Source organism: Pseudonaja textilis, chromosome 1 (assembly GCF_049901715.1).
Source record: "Pseudonaja textilis isolate UNSWEBS1 chromosome 1, rPseTex1.2, whole genome shotgun sequence".
Lineage (NCBI taxonomy): Eukaryota > Metazoa > Chordata > Lepidosauria > Squamata > Elapidae > Pseudonaja > Pseudonaja textilis.
The window spans coordinates 53,811,509-53,836,976 of NC_141990.1; the positions used below are offsets into that span (position 1 = coordinate 53,811,509).

Below are 25,468 nucleotides of genomic sequence, written 5' to 3' on the forward strand. Positions count from 1 at the left end.
TAGGCACAGCACAAATTGCCCATTTCTCATTGGATGAAGGTACAGTTTTTCCTTCTACCTTTCAACTTTACTTTTTTTTTGCATATAAAAAGCACTTGTCCATTTGGTCTTTTAGAATACTGAATTGGTCACTTCCAATTCCATCCTAGAATACTCTCATATGCATAGTAATTTATAACCTTAATTTCCTTGTATACGATCTATCCATTTAGAGATATTTATTTCTCCCCACATGACATTTTCCCCCTTCTGCACAGAACTATTTTTGAAGTAACATAATGCACATATATTCCTGAAGAGAATGGACATCAGCCCAAGGATCGGAAAACTGTCATGAGCTAAACTTTATTCACAGAAAACCATGAGACACTTAAGGTTATCGTTCTTGTACATGGGATCTGCCATGATATTAAAAGTTTCATAATAACCTAAATTTAAAAATTCCCATTCAATCAGTAGTGATATGATGGCTACCATTCCAACATCTGCTTGACTGATTTTCCATTCATTTTCCTTTTTGAAAGAGCAGAAGATAATACATGGAAATCTGTCTCCATTGAAACTTTTCCATTTCGTGGAGCTATAGTGAACATCATTTCTTTATGTAGCTTAGATAGAGAAGATCCAGTGCAGACATGTTCCTTAATAAATAAACTGACATTATCCCACTGAAACAAATGGAAGTTTATGCCATGTAATGATACTAACCAGAATTTTAGCTACATCATACATTTCAAGAAAGAGAGGATATTCATATATGTAAACAAAAGCTTGATTAGTTGTACTGTCTTGCATGCAGCAGATACCTCAATAAACTTCATGTAATAAAAATGTACTCAAGACACTTTGGGAAAAGAGAATATGAATCAACTATCTTCCCATAAGGGCTCTGATTCAGAAGAGGAAAAGGCATTCATGATCTCATTGCTAACATATGATGAATAATGGAAAAGCAAGTCAACTTCCAAAATACATACATTTTTGCTGCATTAAATATACTAATATTTTTTTACTCTGTAAACACAGTAAGGTCTTTGCCTTGGCTCTATTTTTGTACTAAGCAACTGTAGCCACAACTTGTTTTGTATTGGTTTATTACATTGAAATCCATCCAGAGTTCACAGTCAGGCAGACCCAAGTTCAAATAAATAAACAGGATTACACTTAAACACTTCCCACCCTATCTGCCTATAGAAAAATGTGTATGACAATCAGGAAATAATGATTGGAATTGTATACATATCATTTAAATAACTCAAAAAGAGGAAAACATGTACATTAAAGTTCCATATACTGTCACCCAATTTACTTAACTTACAGACAGAATACACTATGGGAAATGATGAGTAAAAGGAATAACTGGAACTAAATGTATTTGATGAAGTGTCAATCTCAGACATTCTGGTAATAATGTTTAGATGGCTAGATGGCTAGAAATGGAGAAGACTTAAGGAATTTCTTGTTGAAGGTGAAAGAGATTAAAAAGCCAGCCTGCTGCTCTGTATTAAAAAAACAGACTTTAAGATTATGTCAACACGCAATTCCAATGTAAATAGCAGAGAAGAACCTGCAGTAGTAAAGACTTTAGACTTAAATTTTCACTATAATAATGATATAAAAAGGCATCTCAACCGGGGGAAAAACTATGTTAGAACTAGACATGGCTATGAAAACTAAATGAAAACAAACTTATATCTTTAAACTGTGATGCTGGAGTACATTGATTAAAAATAGTCCAATAAAAATGAATGAAAAAAAAATGATTAATGCAATCCTAGATGAAGACTGCTCATTTTAAGCACTTATAATGAAGCAAAATAGTAAGATATTTTGAATGCATCATAAGAAGACACAGATACTAGAGAAGTGTTTTAGAACATTTAGAAACACCAAAGATCATTGGAAAAGAGACTAACAGAATACATAATGCCTACACTGTACTTAAAAAAAGCTTGCACAAATTTATGTAAGTTATGAACCTTTAAGAAGTCAAATAACAGTCACTGACACATGATGGTGAAATGATGTCCACTGGATTGCGAAGAGTTGGAAGAGATTAAATACATTTTAAATAACTACAGCATGACTCCCAATATTTAATCTGACAAAATATGAAAAGCATTTGCCATATGGGAAATTGTATCAATTAAATTTAAGTGAAGTCCTTGACCTAAAAACAAAGGTTCCACCTTTGAATCTTCCTCCCAGACTGCAAGACTCTACTGCTCCTCAATTCTCTTTGAGAACACTAGTTCCTTGCTAGTACTAGCAACAATGCTTCCCGCTATGTCTTAATGATTGCTGAGTATCTCTTTTTCCCATTACCAACAGAAATAGAGAAACACTAATGCCTTCTGTCAGAGTATTGCAAGTTCATGGCAAAATGGACAAAACATTCTGGGGCATCATCAAAATTGATTCAATCTTCATCTAGCACATAGTTGCCAATAATCTAGAAAACGTAAGTGACCAGTTACTGTAAGTGTCAACACCAAACTAAACCTGGCAGAAGCCATTTTCCTAGTTCATCATTGTCACACAGTACAGGAAGGAGGTGCAGGTTGGAAAGCCTTGCTAGACACAACATAGATCTTTCTTGTGGGAGCCAAGGTCATCTTCCACACAATGGGAGGAGGAGAATAGTGCCTGAGGATTAACCTAATTGGCCAACATGACCAGTGACACTTGGAGAAGGGGTTATTCCTAGCTTTAATTATGTTAAAACCAAGGGGAAGATTCAGAATTAGTTTTCCACTAAGCATGCCAATATAATGTCCCTAATAAAGAAGTTTTTTGAGGAAATGAGTGGCCTCAGAGTTCTGATTTGCCTGGGATCGTTAGTCGGAACCTTGACATTAAGTTGCTTTTATAGCTCACTTCACCAAAGAGGCTATAAATGATTTGAATTCTTACTTTATGTTGTGGATAATTTTAGTAATACTGTTTTGACATTATAACAATCTGATAGGGCAGCAAACTGCAGCAAAACCTACAAAAGTATATTCTGCCTCAATACCAAACTTAATTGTATGTATTTCCTTACTTCAGAATGCAAAATTCACATAGAAAATGGAAGCAATTTAATATGACACAATGCTGGCAATTTAATTGGAAGTGATCAAATTACTTCCTATTTTAAGCATGGAAAAAGTTTCCCTGAATAAATAAGGAAGGAAATCTATTGAAACACACAAACCTTTTTAAAAGATATTTTAGAGCAATGGTTCAAAGTAATTAGCCACCACCAACATTTCTTATCTAAAATACATTATTTTGAAAAGAAAGGAAGAAAATGCATCTGAACATGCATTACCATCTCTTAAACGATCCACTATAAAAGTGAAGCCTGTAGTTCTTGGGTGCAAGACATATTCATACTTCTGAAGTCCATTTTTTTCAGCAAATGTATCACTACGGGCTTTAGTTTCATCTACAAAGAAAAATAGTAGGAAAGACAAAATGCCTTAAATTTTAGCATTACAGAGAACATCACTAGAATAAAGAATCAAAGACCTTATAATAGAATGCATTTATTTCAATAAAAATCATTACAAAATACTTCTGTCACTTTCTTACATAAACATAGATAAGCTATACTCCCGAAGTCCAATTCTTAAAATACAGAATACAACTGTCAGGAGAGAGCTAGTCATGGTATGCCTTAGGTCAAAAGGGTTTCAAAAATTGCAGACCCAGTCCAAAGGCTGAATCAGCAACAACACCTAGAACCGTGATGGCAAACCTATGGCATGCATGCCAGAAGTGGCATGCAGAGCTACTTCTGCCGGTATGCGAGAGATTGCCTGGAAGAGCCCCACTGCCACCTGCCTGACAGCTGATTGTTGGGTATCTGGCGTGCATGCCTGGGGGGGGCAGGGGAGATGCACGCACATGAGCAGAGATATGTGGTGCGTATGGAGGGGTCACGTGTGCATGTGCAGGGGCCATGTGGGGGCATGTGGGGGCCATGCACATTGCCTTCTGGGTGCTGGTACACAAGTGCACATGCTATTTTCGGCACGGGAGATGAAAAAGGTTAGCCACCACTGACCTAGAATCTATTTATTAAGTCTTCTAGGATTACTGATCCAGGACCCCAGTGTTATATTCAATAGACGTTATTTCTGCTTTTCATTAAGAATGAATAGGCAATGAAGCACAGCAAGCAGGAATCTAGGACTCCATACTGATAAGCAGTACGTGAGAAAATCTTGCAAACTTAGATATTAATTTCCATTAACCAAGAAGCACAGATTGTGGTTTGTTTGTTTTTACGAAAAAACCAATCTTTCAAACAGCCTACCAGGTTGCCTCTTGCAAATCCAACAGGAGGAATGAAAGCTCTAGGTTAAGTTCAGAGACTAAATTTTGTTAGTATGCTTTTTATGAACAGGAAATGTTTGGGACATTATGTATCCAGAAAGAATATAATGAGAAACAGCACTAGCAAAGACCTATGATACATGTCAAGATTTGTGAGGAAGTACAATCTTCACTATTCAGTATATTAACATTAAAAACCAAATCAAACCAAACAACAGAATTCTTCAAAACAAGTTTCATGTTTCTTTTCCTATACTTAAATGGAGTAATATTATCACCATCCTTAAAAGTATGAAAAACAACTAACAATGCCTGAAAAACTAATAAAATAAGACAAAAAATAAAAACTGAAGATAAAATGTTACTTTTTTTCACTTTAAACATTTTAAATCTATATAAAACAGAAAATTATACATAAAACAACTTAGTATGATATAAAATCATGCCAAAAAGATCTTAGATATGCCTCATCATAAATATTCTAATTCTATTATCAGATTTACAAAAATATTTTTTGCTATTTATTTAATACAAGCAAAAGTAAACATTTAACTTTACTTATTTATTCTAGTCATTACTAAGCACAGAGATGTGAAAGGACTACTCTTTACTTCACATTATATAGCATTATTTTGCTTGCCAACACATTCTAAGAATGAATGTGGAACATTAAATTAAGTAACCCTGATGTACCTGTGAGATCAGTTCCTTCAGGAAAAATGAGAAGCTGTAGTGGTTCATGGATATCACAAAAATAATCCAGCATATTTCCAAAATGATGTTTGTCTTCTTCCCATTTCCTCTGAATGAAAATGAAGGCAGCAACCTGCATGGCCCAACCTAAAACAAATTTGAAGAATTTTTTAAACACTGAATTAGTTATTTATTTGGATGGTGCCTGAACATGATTTAGGTTCCCAAAATATACAAAGATGGTTTAATATAAGAACTCAACATATTTATTAGTAAAAAAAATCATAGTATCTATGATTATATTAAAAACAAAGATTTGAAATATGTTAAAACTTGTGGAAAAGCAAGACTTGTGTTAACTGTTTCTTTTTAAAGTCAGATCTTCATTCATACAATAAAATATTGCAGTAACAATGGCTTGATCCCAAAGAATGGAAATTTCTTCTTATAAATTATTTTAAGAAAATGTTTCATAATCTATTTTTAAGGAGACTTTGAAGGGGGTACAGGAAAAAACGATCCCCCTTTCCCATTCTGCTGATGTTAAGGGCTAATTAGAAACTTATATTTCTACTGGTATAAATTCTACATTTTGTTCCTTAAGGATGATTTTTAAGAGGAAACAGATGTCTAACCAAACTGTCAAAGTTTACAAAAAATGCATGCCATTACTTCTATTTTCCTTCTGAAATGAGTTTAAACATAAAACCCTTCAACATTATGAAATATACATGTGTGTTAGCACATTAGAGAATTAGATATTAAATATAGACCTAACATATATATTTTAATTATTGTTTTAAAAATGGCAAAAAATAGCAGAACCATATCAACCCTTTCCAAATTCTGTTTTCTATTAATAGACTTCTGCACTATTTACCATTAACCATTTCTCTTGTTACTAATAACTGAGCAAAGTTTTTTCCAATTTGGTACCCTCAGGATGTATTGGTACTACAAGATGATCTTGTGTTTCATCAAATTTCAATTGTTTTTTTATAATAAAACAGCCAGATACTTGATATTTCTGGCAGAAGAGGGAAAGGAGAGGAGATGGTTCCGTATGTGCATATGCCACTTGTGCAAATGCAGCTTCACACACTTGCCCACTGCTTGCCCAGACCGGTTTCCAATGGGCCACAGCCTGGACCAGAGGCTGGGGACATTGTTATAAAACATAAGAGATTGGTCTACAGATCAGGTTTTGTATCACTATAGTGCTGATGAGGCAAAAGAAGCTTATTTCATGAATATTTCTGAAAATCAAAAATTACACATACACACAATTTTGGGGGAAGTGGCTGTGCAATCAGTTCTAGGTCAAACTTCAATGCTGGATTGCAACAACCAAGAGGGAAACCAGAAGAAATGTTATCAAAATACTTAAAATGAAATCGTGATTTAAATGAGTTTTGTTCCATTGACGTTGCTATTGGGGCTATTTTTTCTAACAAAGATTTTGCTGAAAAAACTGGATTGAGATTTAGACTTGATTAATTATCAAATTAGATAACTGCAAAACTATCTTATTTCCCATTTCTATAAAACTCATGCTCTTCCCCCTTATCTGAATCAGCATTAAAATTCACATTGCAAAAAAAAAAAAATTCGATATCCATATTTCTGGTATAAACAATTCAGTAAAAATGATAACATTATAAGAAACATTTTCCAGCATGTGGACTCAAAGCTAATTCACAGCATAAATAACTCTCTTAGAGTTAAACTCTAAGTCTGACAGTTCCTGATAGAATTGCTGGAAGACATCATATGACACTGTTGATCTCACTTAAAAAGGTCATCACCTACAATCCACAAAGCAAACCACAAGCTATTTATACCAGGTTTAAAGGGACACAGGACACACACACACACATACAAAATCTTTGACCCTATTCAGATACTGGCTTGCACGTTATAACAACAGACCTCCCTCTGAAGAATTATGGATATGATGGTAAAGGTAAGTACAAGTATAATGACAAATTCAAGCAAAAATACAAAATTCCTGGTTGGGAAATCACTTTAACTATAAATGGACGGTTGCAAAATAAATTGTGTTGCTTCAGTCTTTGAACAGTATGTAGACTCCTATTTACAAGGATTTTATTGCACAACCCATCTTCATATCTATTCTATCCTAATAAACATGTATTTCTATACTATTCTCACATTCCAAATTGCTTTATCTTTGTTCCTATGTTTCTTTTCTTATATTTCTGTCTTTGTTCAATTAACCTTTTACCCCTTCTCTCCCTTAATTAGCCTTAATTATTTATCGAGTGTTGACATTCTTTACTTTCTCTCAATAGGTGAGGGAAAATTCTTTAGCTCTCAGGTACTTGTTCTGTGGCTGGGCACATACATGCCTCTTCACACTGACACCACTTTGAGTTGCTGGTGACTCTGTCTGAGGGCTGTTATAGCTATTGCTGTGGATTTTTAGGAAAGGGCATCCTTATTTGCTCCCATGTCACCATCAACAGTTTTCACACTGTCATTGGCACATTGTGTTACATCTTCAATCAACCAGGAACTCTTTGGCCTCTTTTCCTTGGGCACCACACTCATTGTGCTACCTTCTCTTCATCAAATAGCAGCTAATTCTCTGGAAAAACCATCCAACAAGCCCAGGACAATGTAATTCTATTTAAAAACAACCAGATCTACTTATTAGTTTTGAAAAAGATAACAATATATATATTACACAAGCTAGACATGATGTGAAATTACATTAAAGATAAAACAAAATAAAAGCAATGTTTTGATAATTGCCCCATATAACTTGTAGTTGTCGATACCTTTGCCATATCTGAAAGTACTGCCTATTTGTAATCTAACTTGGGTTCTGTTCTTTCTAATTATAAGACAAGACAAAATAGAATTTGAAGTCCTTGGCTCCAGAGGCCCTCAGGGCAGTTAACAAAAATAACATATTTTAGAATATTATAAGTAAATCAATCAATAACCTACCAAATCCCGGAATGACTTTGAGAGTAGATTTGAGGCAGATTTTTTCAAGTCGGAGGTAGCTATATCTCAGCAAACAACTCCATAAAAACATCCAATCCATTCGTGTTCGATGATTCATGATTATGACACTTCTTTCTCCGGGGATGAATCCATCACCTGTTATGACTACTTTTGACCCAAACACTATCTCCAGCAGGGCCTAGATAAAAAAACTAAAATATTATATGACCATCCTACAAATGAGCTAAATATCTCAGAGCAAATATTAACACTGATTAAATTTTTTTAAAAATCCATTACATTGCACTAAAACCTTCGACTAGTCTATGCTTATCTCCACAAATAGAGTTTTTTTTTCTTTCAAAAATTATAATTAACCTGAAGAATTTGAAAAAAAAACTTTTCACAATAATATAACTGCATAAATGAATATAATAGCAACTGCATGACTATGCAAGGTGAACCTAATATATCAGCAAATGCTTTGGTCAATACTTTTACTTCAAAAGTTTTATGTACAGATTCTGTATCACTGGAGATAACTGATCTGAATAAAGTGTTACTCTAATTCAGAGGATGTGAGTTCTAGTTCTGTTTTAGGCATGAAAAACCAGATGGGTGGCTTTGGGACAGTGACTCTCAGCCCTATTCACCTCCAGATTGTTGTAGGGAAAATAAGAGGAAGGAGGAATATTAAGTATGCTTGCTACCTAGAGTTCTTCATAAAAAAAGATGGGATAAAATCTAAACAAGTAAAAAAAGTTTTATCCGGTTCTGAACTTGAATTTTATGTAACAAGGACTACAATATCCACAGATGTCTCCCTGGTATTTACAGGTCTCCATCTGACTTTATTTTTATTTTGTATATTAAAAAAATATTCAAACAGGTTCTTAAAATGCTTCCTGTATTTTCATACACATTTAAAAGAAAGTTTATATAATGAATTCATTTTATTCTGCTTTTACACCTGTTGTATTTTGCTGTAATTTTGGGGGTGTTTTTATAGTTTTTATAAACCATTTCAAGTTTCTGTTTTATAATACAGGCCTCCCAGAAGCCTCCAAAAATCTTTTTAGAACACCAAGCAAGTATCGAGCCCAGCAAAAAAGAAAGTTAAACTGGGGTACAGAGAATCACAGAGACCAATTTGCCTTGGTATATATGTTTTATAACTGGATTTGTTCCCAAGGCAACCACTTTGTGAGAGTACCCAAAGAAGTTTTTAAAATTCTAAAGCTCTCCACTAGCCAAAAAAATTGCCTAATCCTGCTCTAGGCTACAAAAGAAAGGAACAATAAGTACACAAGATACTTGTAGACAGAAACGTGGGAGAAGTTAATTTTTCAACCTCTATTTAAGGGATTGTTGATACATATGGGAGTTATAGTCTAAAGGAGTAAATCAATAATTTTCAGTATTTCTTCAAACTCCAGTGGAAACTTAGCTTAATTTGAGGGTTGGCATATTGTTCAACCACAGAAGAGGATGAAAGAAAATGTTGGAGAACTGTGGGGCAATCCTTACTTGCTAAACACTGAAACCGTGTCTTACTGAATCACCACATGGTCTGAAAGCAGCTTTAGTTATGTTGTAAAAGAAACAGAAAACAGACATACTGTTTCAAATTAGACATATTTAGTAATAAAATCGTGAACATCATTTTCACATGAACCTTTTTGCACTGCACTGAGTTGGTGCTTGTGGCAGAGCCATAATCCAGAAAGTACGGTAGTTAAGTAGGCATTGTTTGGGCAGCCAATGACCAAGGACTATTCTGGGAGATACTACTTTGCAGACCTCAGTAAAAAGCTTTGGAAAATATTGGATATTTTAAAACATTTTTTTCTCTTGCTTTCCTTTTGAAAAGAAAATGGGAAGTTATATTTTGATGATATGGCAGTTTGCCACCATATTTTTATACTGGCAATTTTCAAATTACAACCATTTCTTCAGTAACAGTTCAAAGTTACACTGATGCTGAACAAAAGGACTTGCAACTGGTCTACAAAGATTCTGTCACTGCAGTGCCCCTATTGTCATGTGATCAAAATTCAGATGTTTGGCAGCATGCCCTACATTTACAGCCACAAGAACACTTCAATGTCCCCTTCCCATGTATTCTTACCCCTCCATCTGTGCCATTGTGCCTTCCTGTACTTTGCAGACCCCCAACACCATATCTGACCAAAATGATCTTTCTCAATGCAACTGCTGGCTCTCCGAGGCTTTCTTCCCAAGGTCACACACAGTGGTTTCCTTGCAAGACCTGGGGAAGATGGCCTTGCATGGCCAGCAGCTCCATTATGAAGTGCCAGAATGGGCACACCTCATCAGTAGTTGGAGCAAGAAGATTAAAGGTCAGTTGCAGTGACAAACACAGGGTGACAGGAGACTGTGAGTGCAATGTGGTCAGAGTGGCTGAGGTCCCCAGGCACTGTGGCTTTGTGCCATGCTGCTGGGTTGTCTATGACTTCCAGGGGCTCTTACTTAGGAGTTCTGTGGTTTTCCTACATCAGTCTTCCTCTGGCTTGGATTAAAGAATGCACAGGATGAGAACGCTAGTGACATTGTGGGGTGGGACAGATGCTAAATACTTTGCAGGCTTTTAGGCAAGAGCAAGATAAACAAATATAATGGAATCCAGAAGTATCTAATGTACATTTGATGTATTAGACATTTAGAATCCATTTGGAGATGACAGAAAATTGCATATTGTTGAGTCTTCTAAAGGCTATTATTACTTAGGGAGACAAATAAATCCTACACTTAGGAAGAAAAGAGTCTGTGTTTATATAAAGCCATGTTTTACAAACATTGATTTATCTCCATGTTAAAATAAAATATTAAAATTAAAATAGGGGATGTGGTGGCTAAAATGCTGAGCTTGTTGATCAGAAAGGTTGGCAGTTCAGTGGTTCGAATCCCTAGCATTGCGTGAGTGAGCTCCCGTTACTTGTCCCAGCTTCTGCCAACCTAGCAATTTTAAAGCATGTAAAAATGCAAGTAGAAAAATAGGGACCACTTTGGTGGGAAGGTAACAACATTCCGTGCACCTTCGGCATTTAGTCATGCCGGCCATATGACCATGGAGACATCTTTGAACAGCACTGGCTCTTTGGTTTTGAAACGGAGATGAGCACCCTCCCCTAGAGTCGGGAACAACTAGCAAGTATATGCAAGGAAAACCGTTACCTTTTACACATTAAAAGTTTTACTATTAGATTATTGCTTGCATTTTGTAAAAATTTCATTCAATTATGTCTGATTTTCAGAGATGGCCTAGACAAGTCCCTTCAGTTTTCTTGGCAAAAATTTTCAGAAATGGTTTGCCATTGCCTAATTCCTAGGTAAAGATGCTGACTCAAGGCCATCCAGTTGGCTTTGTGCCCAAGACAGGACTAGAACCCAAGGTTTCGGGATATATAGCATGATGCCTTTAACAAACTGGCTCAAAAAGCTTGTATAACCTGGCTTAATATGAATACTTAAGATTTCTACTGACAAATCTGCCTGGTGACTTTAAAAAGTAGAAAATGGACCAACCACTTATCTAGATTAGTTTTAAAAAGAGGAAAACAAGATTTAGGTGTGGATAAAACTAAAATCTAGGGAGTAAAATTGTCTGAGCAGACAAAGGGTAAGTATCCTGAAGAGAGGAGACTTGACAGTATAGAATAAGCCAGGTAACCCAGACAAAGGCAAGATCTTTTTATCAAAGCAGTGAGAGATAAAAACATTATTTTAAGTCTATAATAAGCCAAAAATGTGTAAGAGGCCTATACAGACAACCTCCCTAATTAAATGATTATAAGAATGGGAGAAGGGATAGCACAATTAGACTGGTCATTATATTATTACAATGAATACAATAGATTGTAATTGTAATAATAAAATACAAGTAGATTCAATAAAAAGAGCTTCAGCTCTTCTGAGGAGTTGATTCTTGGTCTAATCTACTTGATGGGGCTAACAGACAGTAAGCCACTGAGGCTCACTGAACTAATGTTAGCAGAAATCCTATTTATCAAATTTCTCAAATAAAATAATGCACATTACCTAAATGAAGAAAACACAAATAAAATAAATGTAGTTTAGGATTTTATGGACAATGTATAACAAATCAAGTATCATTGTATTTTCCATTCCAAAATAGAATAAAACTTTTTTTAATGGTTGAACTTTTTGATACTCTTCTTAGTAAATTCTGGGTAACAATTATTTCAAAGAAATAGCCACTGTCTTTTACTGTCCAATGTTCTTCCAGTTAATTTTCAATTTTTTCTTTGTAGAAAATGGCTAACTCATAGAAGCTATGTATACTTTTTTAGGGGAAAGTACAATTTAATCCAATGGAATGTATTTCTTACCCAACATGTAAAAGCAAAAGGGGAGGACTAACAGCTCTCCTTATTATATTTAAATTACAATTCCTAGTATGCTTCATTCTTTGTTTGAGTGGAACTACTTCAAGATGTGATTTAGTAACATTCTGAGGGCCTTACCTACACCTACACTACTTCCCAGTTTTGTTGGGTATCTTCACTTTTCAGTTCTACCCATCAGGAGTCCCAACTTGTAGGGGAATGGTCTATATGGGCTCCTCCCTCAGATTCACCATGGAAAAGTTTTTAACTTAAACCCCTGGGATTTTAGTTTGCTTATCTTACTTGGCACTCAATAAAGCAACAGATTTCTGAACTCATTTGTTGACAGTATTTTTAGAAAATAATGAAAGACAGAAGAGCCATTTTTCCTTCATACCCCTCCTCCACAATCATACTTGCTGCAGATACTCTTTAAGGGGAAAGGTTTTACATATAACTTTGGAGTCTGAAAGCTCTAGGTATTTTCAGTTAAAGGAATGAGCTAACCCCCCTCTTCATTTGTACTGGCTGCAATATTACACACTTTGCAAAAAACAGCAAACCCATTCAGAATAGAAATGGGCAATGTTTCCCTATTTTGCAAATTTCATATTCTGTTTCTTAGGAGTAGACAAATTGCCAATTCAAATAGTCAATTAGATTAAAAGTGAGAGTATACATGCACAAAAGTTCACTGAAATGTTGAATAATTCAAAGGAACCAATTTAATGCATTGAATCAACAATCAGTTTAAAGGAATAATTGAATCAAAGCTTCGCATAGCTTAAGAGCTAATATTATTATGTCCTTTGGCACTAAGTTCCTCAACAGCCAATCAAATTTCCATAACCTGGTTATCTGGGATGAATTTGATCCTGATAGTCCTAATGAAGTAAACAGGCTTTTTGGAACTATTAACTTGGCCTCCTAAGTTTTAGAGCTATGATCCTCCTAATTAGTCAAGGCTTCCTGGGAGACAATATGTTATTGAGCCTTGGGAGGAGGGATTATACTTGAAAGAGTGGGCGGCCCCACCAACAATTAAAGAAAGCTCGAGGAGCTACTCCTGTACCATGTTGGACAATTTTCAGCTCTAATTTCCCTTTTTAAGGAAACTTGCTGAGAAAGTGGTCATGCTACAGCTTCCCAGAATCCTGAAAAAAGGAAGATCCATTTATACCACTTTCAGTCTAGTTTGAGTTCTGGGTATGGGACCCAATAGCACTGTTTGCGTTTGTTGATAACTTCTAACAGAAACAGGCTGGGGACTGCACATTCATCCTAACATATTATATCACCTTGATCTTTCAAAGACTTTGGATACAGTTGATTCTAATCTCCTTCTGGACTGACTCTGCCTCACACAGTGATCATTCACAGTTATGACAGTGATGAAAAAGTAATTCTGCAACCAATGTCCAAACATTTTATCTAGCATAGTTGGCATTTATTCACCAATCCAAAGCTAGTATACTAATCTTGTTTAAACATTTTACACACAGCTTTAAAGGATATTATCTGGCATGCCACAAGTAATATATTATTTTGGAGACATGGGAGTGGGGTGGGGAGGAGTTTATAAATTACAGACATAATCAACTTACCACTGGAAGTGTAAACCAAGTGGCCACAACACGATCAGTAAGCCAGCGATACCAAGCTGGGGAAATAGACATCAGTGGCAGTAGGGGACCAAGCATGAAGATGCTTCCAAAAAAACTTCCCAAAAATAGTGCAAGTACAAAATAAATTCCTTTCCATAGCACCATGGTTCTGAAATACAATGGAACAAGGATTTGGTAAACAGCTTTAATGCTAACTTCTTCCCCAAACAATATCTCTTCTGGCCTTTCTAGTGGTGGTTTTCTATTTTTGTTTCTAGTTATTATTTTTTTACACACATTAAATAAAAGCAGTAATTTATGTACACCGATAAATAATTTATACATGCTAAAGAATAAAAATGATACACCAACTGATAGTTAGTATATCAGCTGGTGATACCAGTAGCCCAAATATTTATTTTGGAAATGAACTGACTCTGAACAGACTATCTCTGAACTGATTCGAAGAATTATTTTTGATATTTTAACTATTTAGAAACAGTGGCATTTTCTAAATTCTGTACCTCTTCTACTGAAAAGAATGCTACTGACCAAAATCATGGTTGCAATACACTTTCAAATAAATTCAATGCATGTCAAACTTAATTACTCTTACAAAATATGCATCAATTCCATGATAAACATCTAATACTGAACGAATTAGATGCGTTAAAAACTGTTTTTCTGATTAAATGTGACTCAATTCCAGAACATCCTATCATTTGTTAGGAATGTTTCCATCTTAGTAGGCAACTTCCTATCATTAAACAAATTTGGAAACACTAGTTTTCCAAATTACAAACTATAAACAGGCTATCTCCCATTATTTATTACAGTATTAAACTAGATATTTGTAAAAAGTAAGAGGGTGCTCTTGTTCATAACTCTGGAAGCTCTCTAAAAGATCAGTTTAAAATTACATACAAGAATTTGCACTGGACAGACAGGAAACTGATGTTTTCAATTTTAGGGGAAAAATAGCAGTGGAAAAGCAATCTGGCTAACTTGTTGGAATTTCAGTTCCACTAACAACACATTGTTCAGAAGGTATCTAGACAAATTGAATAATATACAAACACGTTGACTGTAAAATCAGTGCAGCATTTAACAAATTTTCTAAGGATGGGTTTAGGAGGTGGATGATAAATACCGGTATCAGAATATGAACATGAGCATGAAGAGGGCAAGAGTGCAATTGTTATTTTTTTTCTCTTTGCAATTTATCTAAAATCATATCCACGGATTCTAAGATTCTAAAACCCTTTAGCTTTTCATATTGTTTTCAAAGTACAGGTAAATAATGACGATAATAATCATTATATTAATCCTGCTAGATCCACATGTAGTTGAAAGCCTCACTTTTTCTTGGATTAAGTGCTCAGGTTTTATGAAACATTAGCATATAAATATATAAGTTCTCTACAACTTAAAACATACTATGCTTTCATCATATTCTATACCACATGTATAGAATACTTTTTCTTCCATAAAATGAACGATTAAGGTTATGGCAGGTTAATCCTACTCTCTTGTTTGTGACAAACTCTATTATGTGAAATAGAAACATCATATGTTTCCATGACAAATTTGTTGTTTCTTCTAGGTTTTCAGATATTTTGATGCAAAAGAGAAAAAAACCCCTCTCCTTCTCAATTAGTCCATTACATTGAGATTTGGTAATCTATTTTTTTCTTCTGTCTACAAGATACTTAAACAATATTTACTTTGATAGTTTACATATTTGGTTTCTTTACTTCTGCCCTTTACATAATGAAATCACAAAACATATTTCTTACAAGTCACACTTTGTTAGAAGTTACAAAAATAAGAAAACTAATTCAGATCACTTAATAATTTTTCAGTTCCCATTCAGCCACCAATTTCATAAAAGACATGAAAAAATATGAGATCCATTCTTAATATCTGATTAAAAAGAGGTCCTTTTGTTTCTAAAATTAAAGATGTCGAAAGATCTTCATAATTTGACCAACTTTACTGTGCAATTCCAGCTCACAAATGATCAGCAATACCACAAATGCCACAAGCTGTCTTCTAGACCAATTGCAAGAGAAAAGGAGAGGAGAGGAGGGGAGGGAAAGGAAGGGGAGGGGGGAGAGGAGAGGGTGGGAGAGAGAAGAAGGGGAGGAAGGAAGGGAGGGGAAAGGAGAAAGAGAAGAGGGAAGGGAAGGGAAGGGAAGGGAAGGGAAGAGAAGAGAAGAGAAGAGAAGAGAAGAGAAGAGAAGAGAAGAGAAGAGAAGAGAAGAAAAGAGAAGAGAAGAGAAGAGAAGAGAAGTCTGTTAAATAGAATTACCTTTTTGGTATATGACAAATGACTTGAGCCAACAAATAAAATTAAGTTTCATCAAATTACTAAATTTGATCAGGGTAGTATTTCAGTTTATAGCAACTAGCAAAAAAACTTTTCTTAATCTTTAGAGGTACTAAAATTTCAGTTTATTCTTTAGTCAATTACTAAGCAGAAACCCCATCCAACAATCCATTTTTCAATAAACTTTAAAATATTACACAATATCTTATACTAAAAGGATAAGAGAACCAAGCCAGAACAAACAATCCAACTCAATTTAAGTGTAAGGTAATATCCTATATGTTAAAACTTGTATGCAGATGGTACTTGCTTGCTCACCCTCTGAAGCTTTCTTTGCTTTTACACTTTACAATGAAGCAATGGAACCACATTTTAGTGGTCAAAGTATTTAAAAAAGCATAAGAAAGAAATGCATATGTAAACAATGCACTAGAAACATAAAGAGCCCACAATTCCCTAGCTCAACAAATACATGTACATATACCAAATACAAATACATATACCCTTTTTTCAATCATTTAATGAGTACAATTTTAGATTGGGGGCTATGGGAATAAACTTCATATTTTATTAAGAGCAAAACATGCTCTGTTTGCATTATCTACATCTGATATTTGCATTAAAGAAAAAAAAACACTTTTCCATGGATCTCAGAAAGTACATAAATCCCAAATTATCAGATTACAATGATTACAATTAGTATTCACTTACTGATCATGTATGTTCAGCAAGTCTTTGAAGTCATGCCAGTGCTGAAGAAAATACTTTTATTTATGACCATTTGCAAACTTTGCAGGATCTCTCAGTCAAATGATCACCATTTCAGTCATTATTCAGTGGGCACTATCCTATGTCCCCCCCATCCGCCCCCGCCCCCTTGTAGAGCAGAGATTAGAGACAAAGGAAAAAAGCTGTTGCTCTTCTAACCATAGAAAATGATCTCAAAGTCTGTGGGGCAGCTTATGGTAGTCTCCTTAAATATCTCTTTCTCTTCCTTTTGTCCCCTTAGGGGCAAGGTGGGGGCGGTGGAAGAAAGAATGTGATTTCTGTAGGCAGTATCTTTTTTGCCTGACTCTTTTTACTACTGTCAGGATCACATTTATCTTGATGTTCAGAAGAGCAAAAAGCTGACTCTCTTCAAATCTCTTTGCCTCCAATCTCTCCATTCTGTGACGGGGAAGCAGACAATTTCTGTAGGCCATTTCTTCTTTGCTTGACCCCCTTTCCTAGTGGAGAGACTGAAAAGAGAAGGATTTCAAGAGAGTAAACGCTTTGTGTAGCATATGCCCACAACTCCCAGCCCCAGACTGCTTTCAATATGTGTAAGACAGTAAATTGACACTTGAGCATTTTAAGGGGTGGAGGAGCAGTTAGAAGGCAAGCAAAGGCTGAAGGTATAAAGTTGAGTAGTCTTGTCCCTTTTCAGCCAAAAAGCACAATCATGGTCACATGACTTCCCACTCAGCAACCACTTCACTTAAAAACAGAGTTGCTGGTCCCAATTAGGGTAGTTAAGCAAGGACTATCTGTAGTAGTTAAATATTTTTTTAAGTTTTGCAATTGTACCTCCTACTTCATTTTGAGCAACCACCAGTTGTCCACTCTCTTAACTTCTAGCTAGATATAAATTAATAAAAATGTACTATTTTTATGAAACTTAAAGCCATAATGACACTTTGAACCAGCACATTTCCTCTTCTGCTTTTCTTGATGCAATCATCCCTTTTCTACTTCTCCAAATCACTCTTAGATAACTAAGATTACATCTTGCCTGCCCTTTAATAGTTCAGTGATATAGAGAGCATTCCCTTCCCTTCCCAACACAAACAATAAGAAAGAAGTTAGCTTCAGAGAAAATGACTGGTTCAAAGGGGAACCAATGAGCATTCATGCCTGATAATTTTCTAATCCAGTATCTTAACTCCTACACTACTGGCTTTTCAAATTCATTAGCTTATTTGTATTTATGAATTTTATACACATGGTAATTTAATTTGAAAGCTGGTTGGATGACTATAAACCAGCAACTCTCTTAGCCCAATCCACTATACAGGGCTTTTATTATGAAGAAAATAGGAGAGGGAGCATTACGTATGCCTCCCTGCACAAAAATAAAGGTGGGATTTAAACTTCATAAATAAATAAAGCACATGTACTACATATTTTATTAACCTATTGTGCTAGAAAGTTAAAGTTCATAAACTGAAATCTGAAATGAACCTTTTGACTGAAAATTTGTACACTACTACCTCTTTCAGTAAATACTTCCCTAAAATTCTGAAATAAGCATAAATAAATCAATTACTTTGTTATACTTTTATCTTTTTCCTCCTGACCTTCTTGCTGATATTGCTGGTCAGTTGATCTCAATTTATAAAAAAAATGTTCACGTTATACAACATATGGAATATAGAAGTTTATGTGTGTACATAGGAAATACATACATAAACTGTACATAGAATTTCCTCATTTATATCCATGCAAACTATTTAAATCCATCCATCCATCATAAAAACATTTCAGTGAATATCCCAAAGGTGCTTTTTCAAGAGGCAACTGTTCTGAAAAAGCACCTTTGGGAAAACCATGACCTGGATACCTGAGAATCCATGGACATTTTAGTGAATATTTTTAAATATTTTGATTCATCTGTTTTTGCTTGTTTGTAATTTTTGTTTGGAGGAACATTGTTCTAATTCATTGTTGCTAACATTAAAAACAAGTTGCAGGTTCTTCAAGGAAATTATTAACCTTTTCAAAGGTTATGGAGGGACTAATTCTAAATAGGAGAAACATGATTAATTGCTTTCTCATCTATTCAGAGCAAAATGAGATGCTATCAATTAATAGGGAATATTAATTTTTCCACTGGCACAAAACTATTGAAAGAACAAATTCAGTTCAACCAACAGTAACACTTGAGAGCAATCTCACTATTTATAATAACTAAAGAGTCAACAATAATTTGTTCTGATAAGAATGAACACATCATTCAATTCTCTTTGATTTGCAACTAAATAATCCTCAATATTTTTTCAGGTCATCTCACTATTTCAACTAATAGTCATGCTAGCTATTAATGGAATATTACCCAGAAATTTCACCTGTGCCACAATATAGTGGCCAGGCTGATTTCTGAACAGTCATACTATTGCCATGTTATATGGATACTGTGGGAGCTTAATTGACTACATTTGGTCTGCATGTGTAATTCAAAGTGCTATTTTTAAAGCTACTGTACAGTATATATCTAAGGCAGTGGTGGGATTCAAGCATTTTTACTACCAGTTCTGTGGACATGGCTTGGTGGGCATGGTGTAGTTTGGAGGGCATGGCTTGGTGGGCGTGGCAGGGGAAGGATACTGTAAAATCTTCATTCTCACCCACTCCAGGGAAATGATACTGCAAAATCCCCATTCCCTCCTCACTCTTGGGGGAAGGTTACTTGCAAAATCTCATTCCCTCCCCAACCTGCTTTCCAGCTCTGTCCTCCTATGCAGGGCAACAAAAGAAGATCCAGCCGATCAGCTGGGACTCGGGAGGCAGAGAATAGATGGGGGTGGGGGCAGTCAGAGGTGGTATTTGCCGGTTTTCCAAACTACTCAAAATTTTTGCTACCCGTTCTCCAGAACTGGTCAGAACCTGCTGAATACCACCTCTGACCCAAGGGCCAAGAGATGCCCTTTTCCAGATAGATTTAACCTGCCTAATCTGAACAGTTAGAAAGCACCAAGTAAATATCTTCCATCTACCCTGAAGTGGAAGCCCAATGATGGACTTTCTCTGTGGAGGTCATTCTTTTCAGAGAGTAAACATATCTCTTATAGTGGGAAAGGCTCCTACTTCCCCAGCTTTTGAAAGCTGGTAAAAACTAGATATTTTGGGGATTGACTGTAGAGTCATCAGTAGCAGTGTTAAATATGTTATTAATTTCATTCATATCCATACACTACATAAAAACTATATGGACTGAGATGGTAAATTGCTCCCATAAAAAAATGAAAATAAATCCTCATGAGGACTGATATGTGTATTTCAAAACCACGTACATCATCATATGTATTCAAATATATGTGAATTGTGTGAATGTGTGGATTTATATTCCTATTTTTTCTTTTGACCTTGTTCTGTTTTACTTCCTTGTTAATTTCATAATGCTTTAATTATTTGCCTTTATTATTCGTTCCTTATTTTTTTTAAAAAAGGCAATCCATTAATTTCACATTCCAAAATCCTTTTGTCTAGCTAAAGGCATCTAGTCACTGATAGGATATCCCAACAGATTCGCAATCCATTTTTGGAAACAGTTATTTTAATATGTTCACCCTTAATAAAAACTTCCTTAAAATGTTATTATAATAACTCAACACTGGTTTCAACATTCTTGACAGCCGGCATTCCTTTAACAAATATTTCAAGTGGATTAAGCATTTCATTGTTTCAAGAATTAATTCCTGTTCAAGGTAACTACTAAAACACGAAAAGCTCTGGAATCTTAGTCTTGAGGGCTATATCGGTTCTAAATTATTATTATAGAATTCTGTACAATATTTTTAAAAACACAGAATTTTTACTAAATATTTGTTAAGGATATATACATAGCTATTGTATTATGATAATATTAAGGTTTTCAACCATTTACACTACAAACACACACAAAAAGGTGTATTTATTTAAAAACAATCACTATTTAAAACCAGCAAAACAGCCAGGAAAAAGCTTTTAGCAGAGGTATAATATAATAATCTCTTTGAAACTCCCCTGACTTTTCAATTCTTTTTCTATTCTAGCTTTAATGATAGCCCCATGCAGAGTAGTTAACAGCTATCAAATCTGAAGACAGCAACATGTTGCACCACCAAGTACAATATGTATAAATTTGTGTGTGTAGTCACCCAACATGTTCTTCCAGTGGAGAAAATGCATCCCTGTATATATATATTTGCTTAAAAATTTCAACAGAAGTATTAGCGAAGTAACTGTTTATAGCTGCACATTTCAAGAAAAATAAGGGTGGATTCTCTTATCTATTCTAAAGCTGCCTAATAAGAATAGGACTGCCTTCCTCCATTTTGCTGCTAAGTATGTTTATGAAACAATTGCATTTTTTAGGATCCTGCCCCACAGCACCAAAATCCTATATCCAGAGAGAGAATGTGGTAACTTCCAGGAACCAGATATAAACTATCCTAGCTGAAACAACAACACATTTTCTAATAATCTGCAGATGAAATCATAAAAACTTTTGAGTGTGGCCAATTAAACAAGGGGATCTGCAGCAAAATATAGTGGGACATGCTTCTGTTTAGTATTCCAGCCAATCATTGCATCTTCCAAAATGTTTGTGTTTGTGTGTACGTGTGTGTGTATATTGAGCTGTGTATACACACACACACACATATATATGTATGGTATTCAGCTTTGTTCGGGTATTTTCCCATGTCATTGTAGTTGTGCTTTGCTACAACGTTTCGGCAGAATCTCATCTGCCATCATCAGGCTTCTGTATTGTGTTCCTCTGGGAGTCAGACTTTTACAGTTGGAGGTCTGTAAAACTGTAAAAGTCTGATTCACAGACGAACACAATACAGAAGCCTGATGATGGCAGATGAGATTCTGCCGAAATGTTGCTACAACTTTAAAAGCCCAACTACAATGACGTGGGAAAATACCCGAACAAAGCTGAATACCATACATGTAAGTACCCGCGAAAACTTCACACACACACACATGCTCTATTTTTATCTGTCCTCCCCCACCCCCCGACTTGTAAACAGCCATGAAAACATGGATCTTCAGGAAAGATTATGGGGACAATGAGACTGATCTATCTCTATCATTAAATGTTGCTGTTTTAATTACTAATTCTACTTTAATGTTCTTTGTTGCTTCATGTAACCTACACAGAGCCATAGAAAACTGAACAATACATGAGCCATATTCAATAAGCAAAAAATTAAATATTCTCTGGCTTAGCTATCTTTAGAATACTCTCAAGGAGGAAGACATTCCGGAGTATTCTGTTTTTCTTAAGATTATATTTCTCCACAACATGCCTCTTTTTGTAGGTGATGTTTTCACTATACTGTGTTAGCATTCAACTTTGACATATATGATAGCTATCTAAGATAATATTATTAGGAAGATCAATCCATTTGGCCAATAAGGGTCAATAAAATTTGATGGCATATAATCACTATTTGAATAAGCTTGACATTTTATGAACAAGTGCAACAAACTTCCAGGATATTTTTTTCTAGTTAAGTTTAAACAAAAACATGCTCAATACATTAACATTTGATGATGATGATCTCTGTTCATTTGTTTTGGCTAGAGTGGATGTACATTATTTAATGTCATTCAACATTTGGAATAAAACAGTAACATGTATACTGCAATGTTCTAAGCTAAACCATATTTTCATATTCACTGTAATATTAAAATGCTATTTTCATATGGAAGAGAGAAAACTGACCCTTGAGACTACATGGATTAATGTAATTACAGAAAAAAGGAGGAACTGCTTTTAGTAGAGTGAATTCTTATTTAAATTTAAAAAGTATTTAAGTTATGTTTTGGGAACTGAAATTCAAGATATGTGGGATAACAAAGTTATAAACTGAAATGTCCATTTTAGAATGAGAATCTTGCCAGATATAAACACTGGAAACAGTGGATACTTGTCAAGTTTTATTTAAGACTTGATTTGAAGGGAAATAAATTTAAACCTTATGTTCAGAATAACTTTCCATTTTATGTAAACATTTTCTCTGAGAAAAATATCTGTGACTTGCAATCTAGATTTTAGAAATACTAATAATAATCACAAACAGCGATCTTTTTCCAAAGATAATACAATGTAAAACAGATATATTTCCTTGAGAGGGCAAGATAAAGTATCAGGACCACTGCTGCAATTTTTTCAGCATATAAAACATTTAAAAGATTATAGTTAGTTGTACAGTCAACTAGACATTTAGACTGGATTTTTTCCCCAGTTTTTGAGCCCTTTTCAAGGATTTGAGATAGGCAGATGCATTAGGGTTAGGGATGGCATTAAAGGTATTCTGCCTTTTCAACTGACTGATGGGAAGTTGCCAATGGGGTTCAAGTGGTGCCCTAAATCTTTTAGAATTGCACCCAAAGCACCAATTATTACATCATCACCACTATAATACTTATAATTATTAGTACATCTATATCTCAAGGTGGTGAACATACCTATTATTCCTTCCTGGTATTTTCTCCACAATCACTGCCTTGTAAAATGGATTTAATTGAGACAGGATGATGGGCCCAAAATCACCCAGCTGGTTTTCATGCCTAAAGCAGACCTGGAACTCACAATCTCCTGGTTTTTTGGGCAACACCTTAACCACTTAGTTGGCTTTCTACCGTAACAAACACAGTGTGTGCAATACTGATTTCTAAGTACTAATAGATTTCTATGTTACTTGTAATAATTGGATTAAAACAGAAATTACTACAGAGGTCCAGCAAAAAATGTATGTTCATGATCCAGGATCCAACTTCAAGTAATTTTATGCTGCAAACACATCACTATGCAGTACAGTGTATGTTGCTGCAAAAAAAAGATTTAGCGAGGACATGGTCACTATAGATATATTTATAACTTCATAATCTCATATTATTATCTGCTATTCTGACAGCTGTTTTCATGAAAAAGTTGTTCTCCTAAAATTCAGTAATTCAGAATAAATTACAGATGGAAACCTCTAAAGGGAAATGTTTGTCAACAGCTTGGTTTTCTCCTCCATCCTTCTTATGGTACAGGCTTCCAAAAGCTGCTTCCATTGCCATTTCCTTCAAGATAAATTCTGACATAAAGATAAAGCAGAATGGGCGTTGGTATATTTACCTGAGACGCCCCTTCTATACACAGTGAGAGTCCAGGATACGGATAGACCTCCTACATCATCGAGCTGAGTTTGCCAAAGCTATAAAAGCCAGCCCCTGCTGCTGACTCCCAGCTTTTTAGCAAAGAAACTTGGCAGACATGGCGTAACTCTGAAAAATAAAACAGTGAGAAGATCCCTCCCAAACCATGACCAGACTAATACAGGGTGGGGCTGGACTCTGTTGCAGAATGGGCGTCTCAGGTAAATATACCAACATCCATTCTCCTCACGTAGGGATGCTGCCAATGCTGCCATAACCTTGGTAAAGACCCTGGGGGCCGATGAGAGGCCAAATGGAACGGCCCGGTACTGGTAGTGCTTGTTGTTGTAGCAAAAGAGAAGGAACTGGAGATGAAAGGGCCAGACTGGGATATGGAGGTGTGCCTCTGTGAAGTCTATGGATGAGAGGCGGCTGCCCTCCTGAACGCTCTCCAGAATAGTGTGGAAGGACTCATCTTGAAGTGCCTGTACAGAATGAGCTTGTTCAAGGACTTGAGGTTGATGATCGCTGAATGTATCTGTATAGTTTGGAAAGCTAAAATCTATGCTTCAAAGTTTAAACTTAGGCATGCCAGTTTCTGACTGGATTTATTGACCTCACAGAGATATTCTGTCTCTCAACAACTTTACTAGAGTATGCAGTTAAATGTTTAGCATGATTTTTTTTAGAAAAAAAGTATAGTAAATTAAGAGACCTAAAGGGATGCTGTAACTATCAAAAAATTTGTATCTTAGTAGAGAGCATTTAATTCCACCCCCCCCCCATTAAAATTGCCCAAGGAACTCAGTGAAAATAAATTAAGTATGTCTATATATCAAGAATTTCCAAATATATAAAGTGGAATATAAACAGAAAAAGGCTAACACTGAACAACTATGAGTCTATATTCATAAAACTAGTTTTTAGGCCCAAGAGTATTTTTACCGCTGTTAATATTCCATAGTACATTCTATTGTGATTTTTGTGTGCTATTGCTAACAACTTATTTTTTTCAAATTAACAGTAGAACTGAATAAAAGGTTTCTATCACCAGAACAAAGAATAGAGAGATGTTTTTTCACCCTTCAGTCATGTATATAGTATGTCTCAAAATCTTTGGTTGAGAAAGAAAAGTCCTAACATATCAGCATTCTTTCTGCTTGATACAACACTGGGTTCTGAATGAGTTTTTCTATATAAAGGTACATGCTACATACAGATATACATCTTTGATAGAAATTCAATATTGTGGCTGTTTTATTATATCATGCAAACAGCTT

General features: G+C 35.1%; 1 protein-coding gene across 9 annotated transcripts in view; it reads right to left on the reverse strand.

Moving 5' to 3' along the window:
- LCLAT1 (lysocardiolipin acyltransferase 1) overlaps positions 1-25,468 on the reverse strand; it is a 58,753-nt gene that overhangs the window by 25,933 nt on the left and 7,352 nt on the right. For 7 of the 9 annotated variants that reach the window (XM_026695633.2, XM_087934651.1, XM_087934661.1 and 4 more), the window contains 4 exons: positions 13,961-14,129; positions 7,990-8,188; positions 5,017-5,163; positions 3,314-3,430 (listed from right to left, as the gene is read on the reverse strand). In XM_026695633.2, coding sequence (XP_026551418.1) covers positions 3,314-3,430; positions 5,017-5,163; positions 7,990-8,188; positions 13,961-14,125 — 628 coding nt within the window. In that variant the 5' untranslated portion in view covers positions 14,126-14,129. The remainder of the gene's footprint in view (positions 1-3,313; positions 3,431-5,016; positions 5,164-7,989; positions 8,189-13,960; positions 14,130-25,468) is intronic. The other 2 variants (XM_087934676.1, XM_087934668.1) reach the window with 1 other exon arrangement.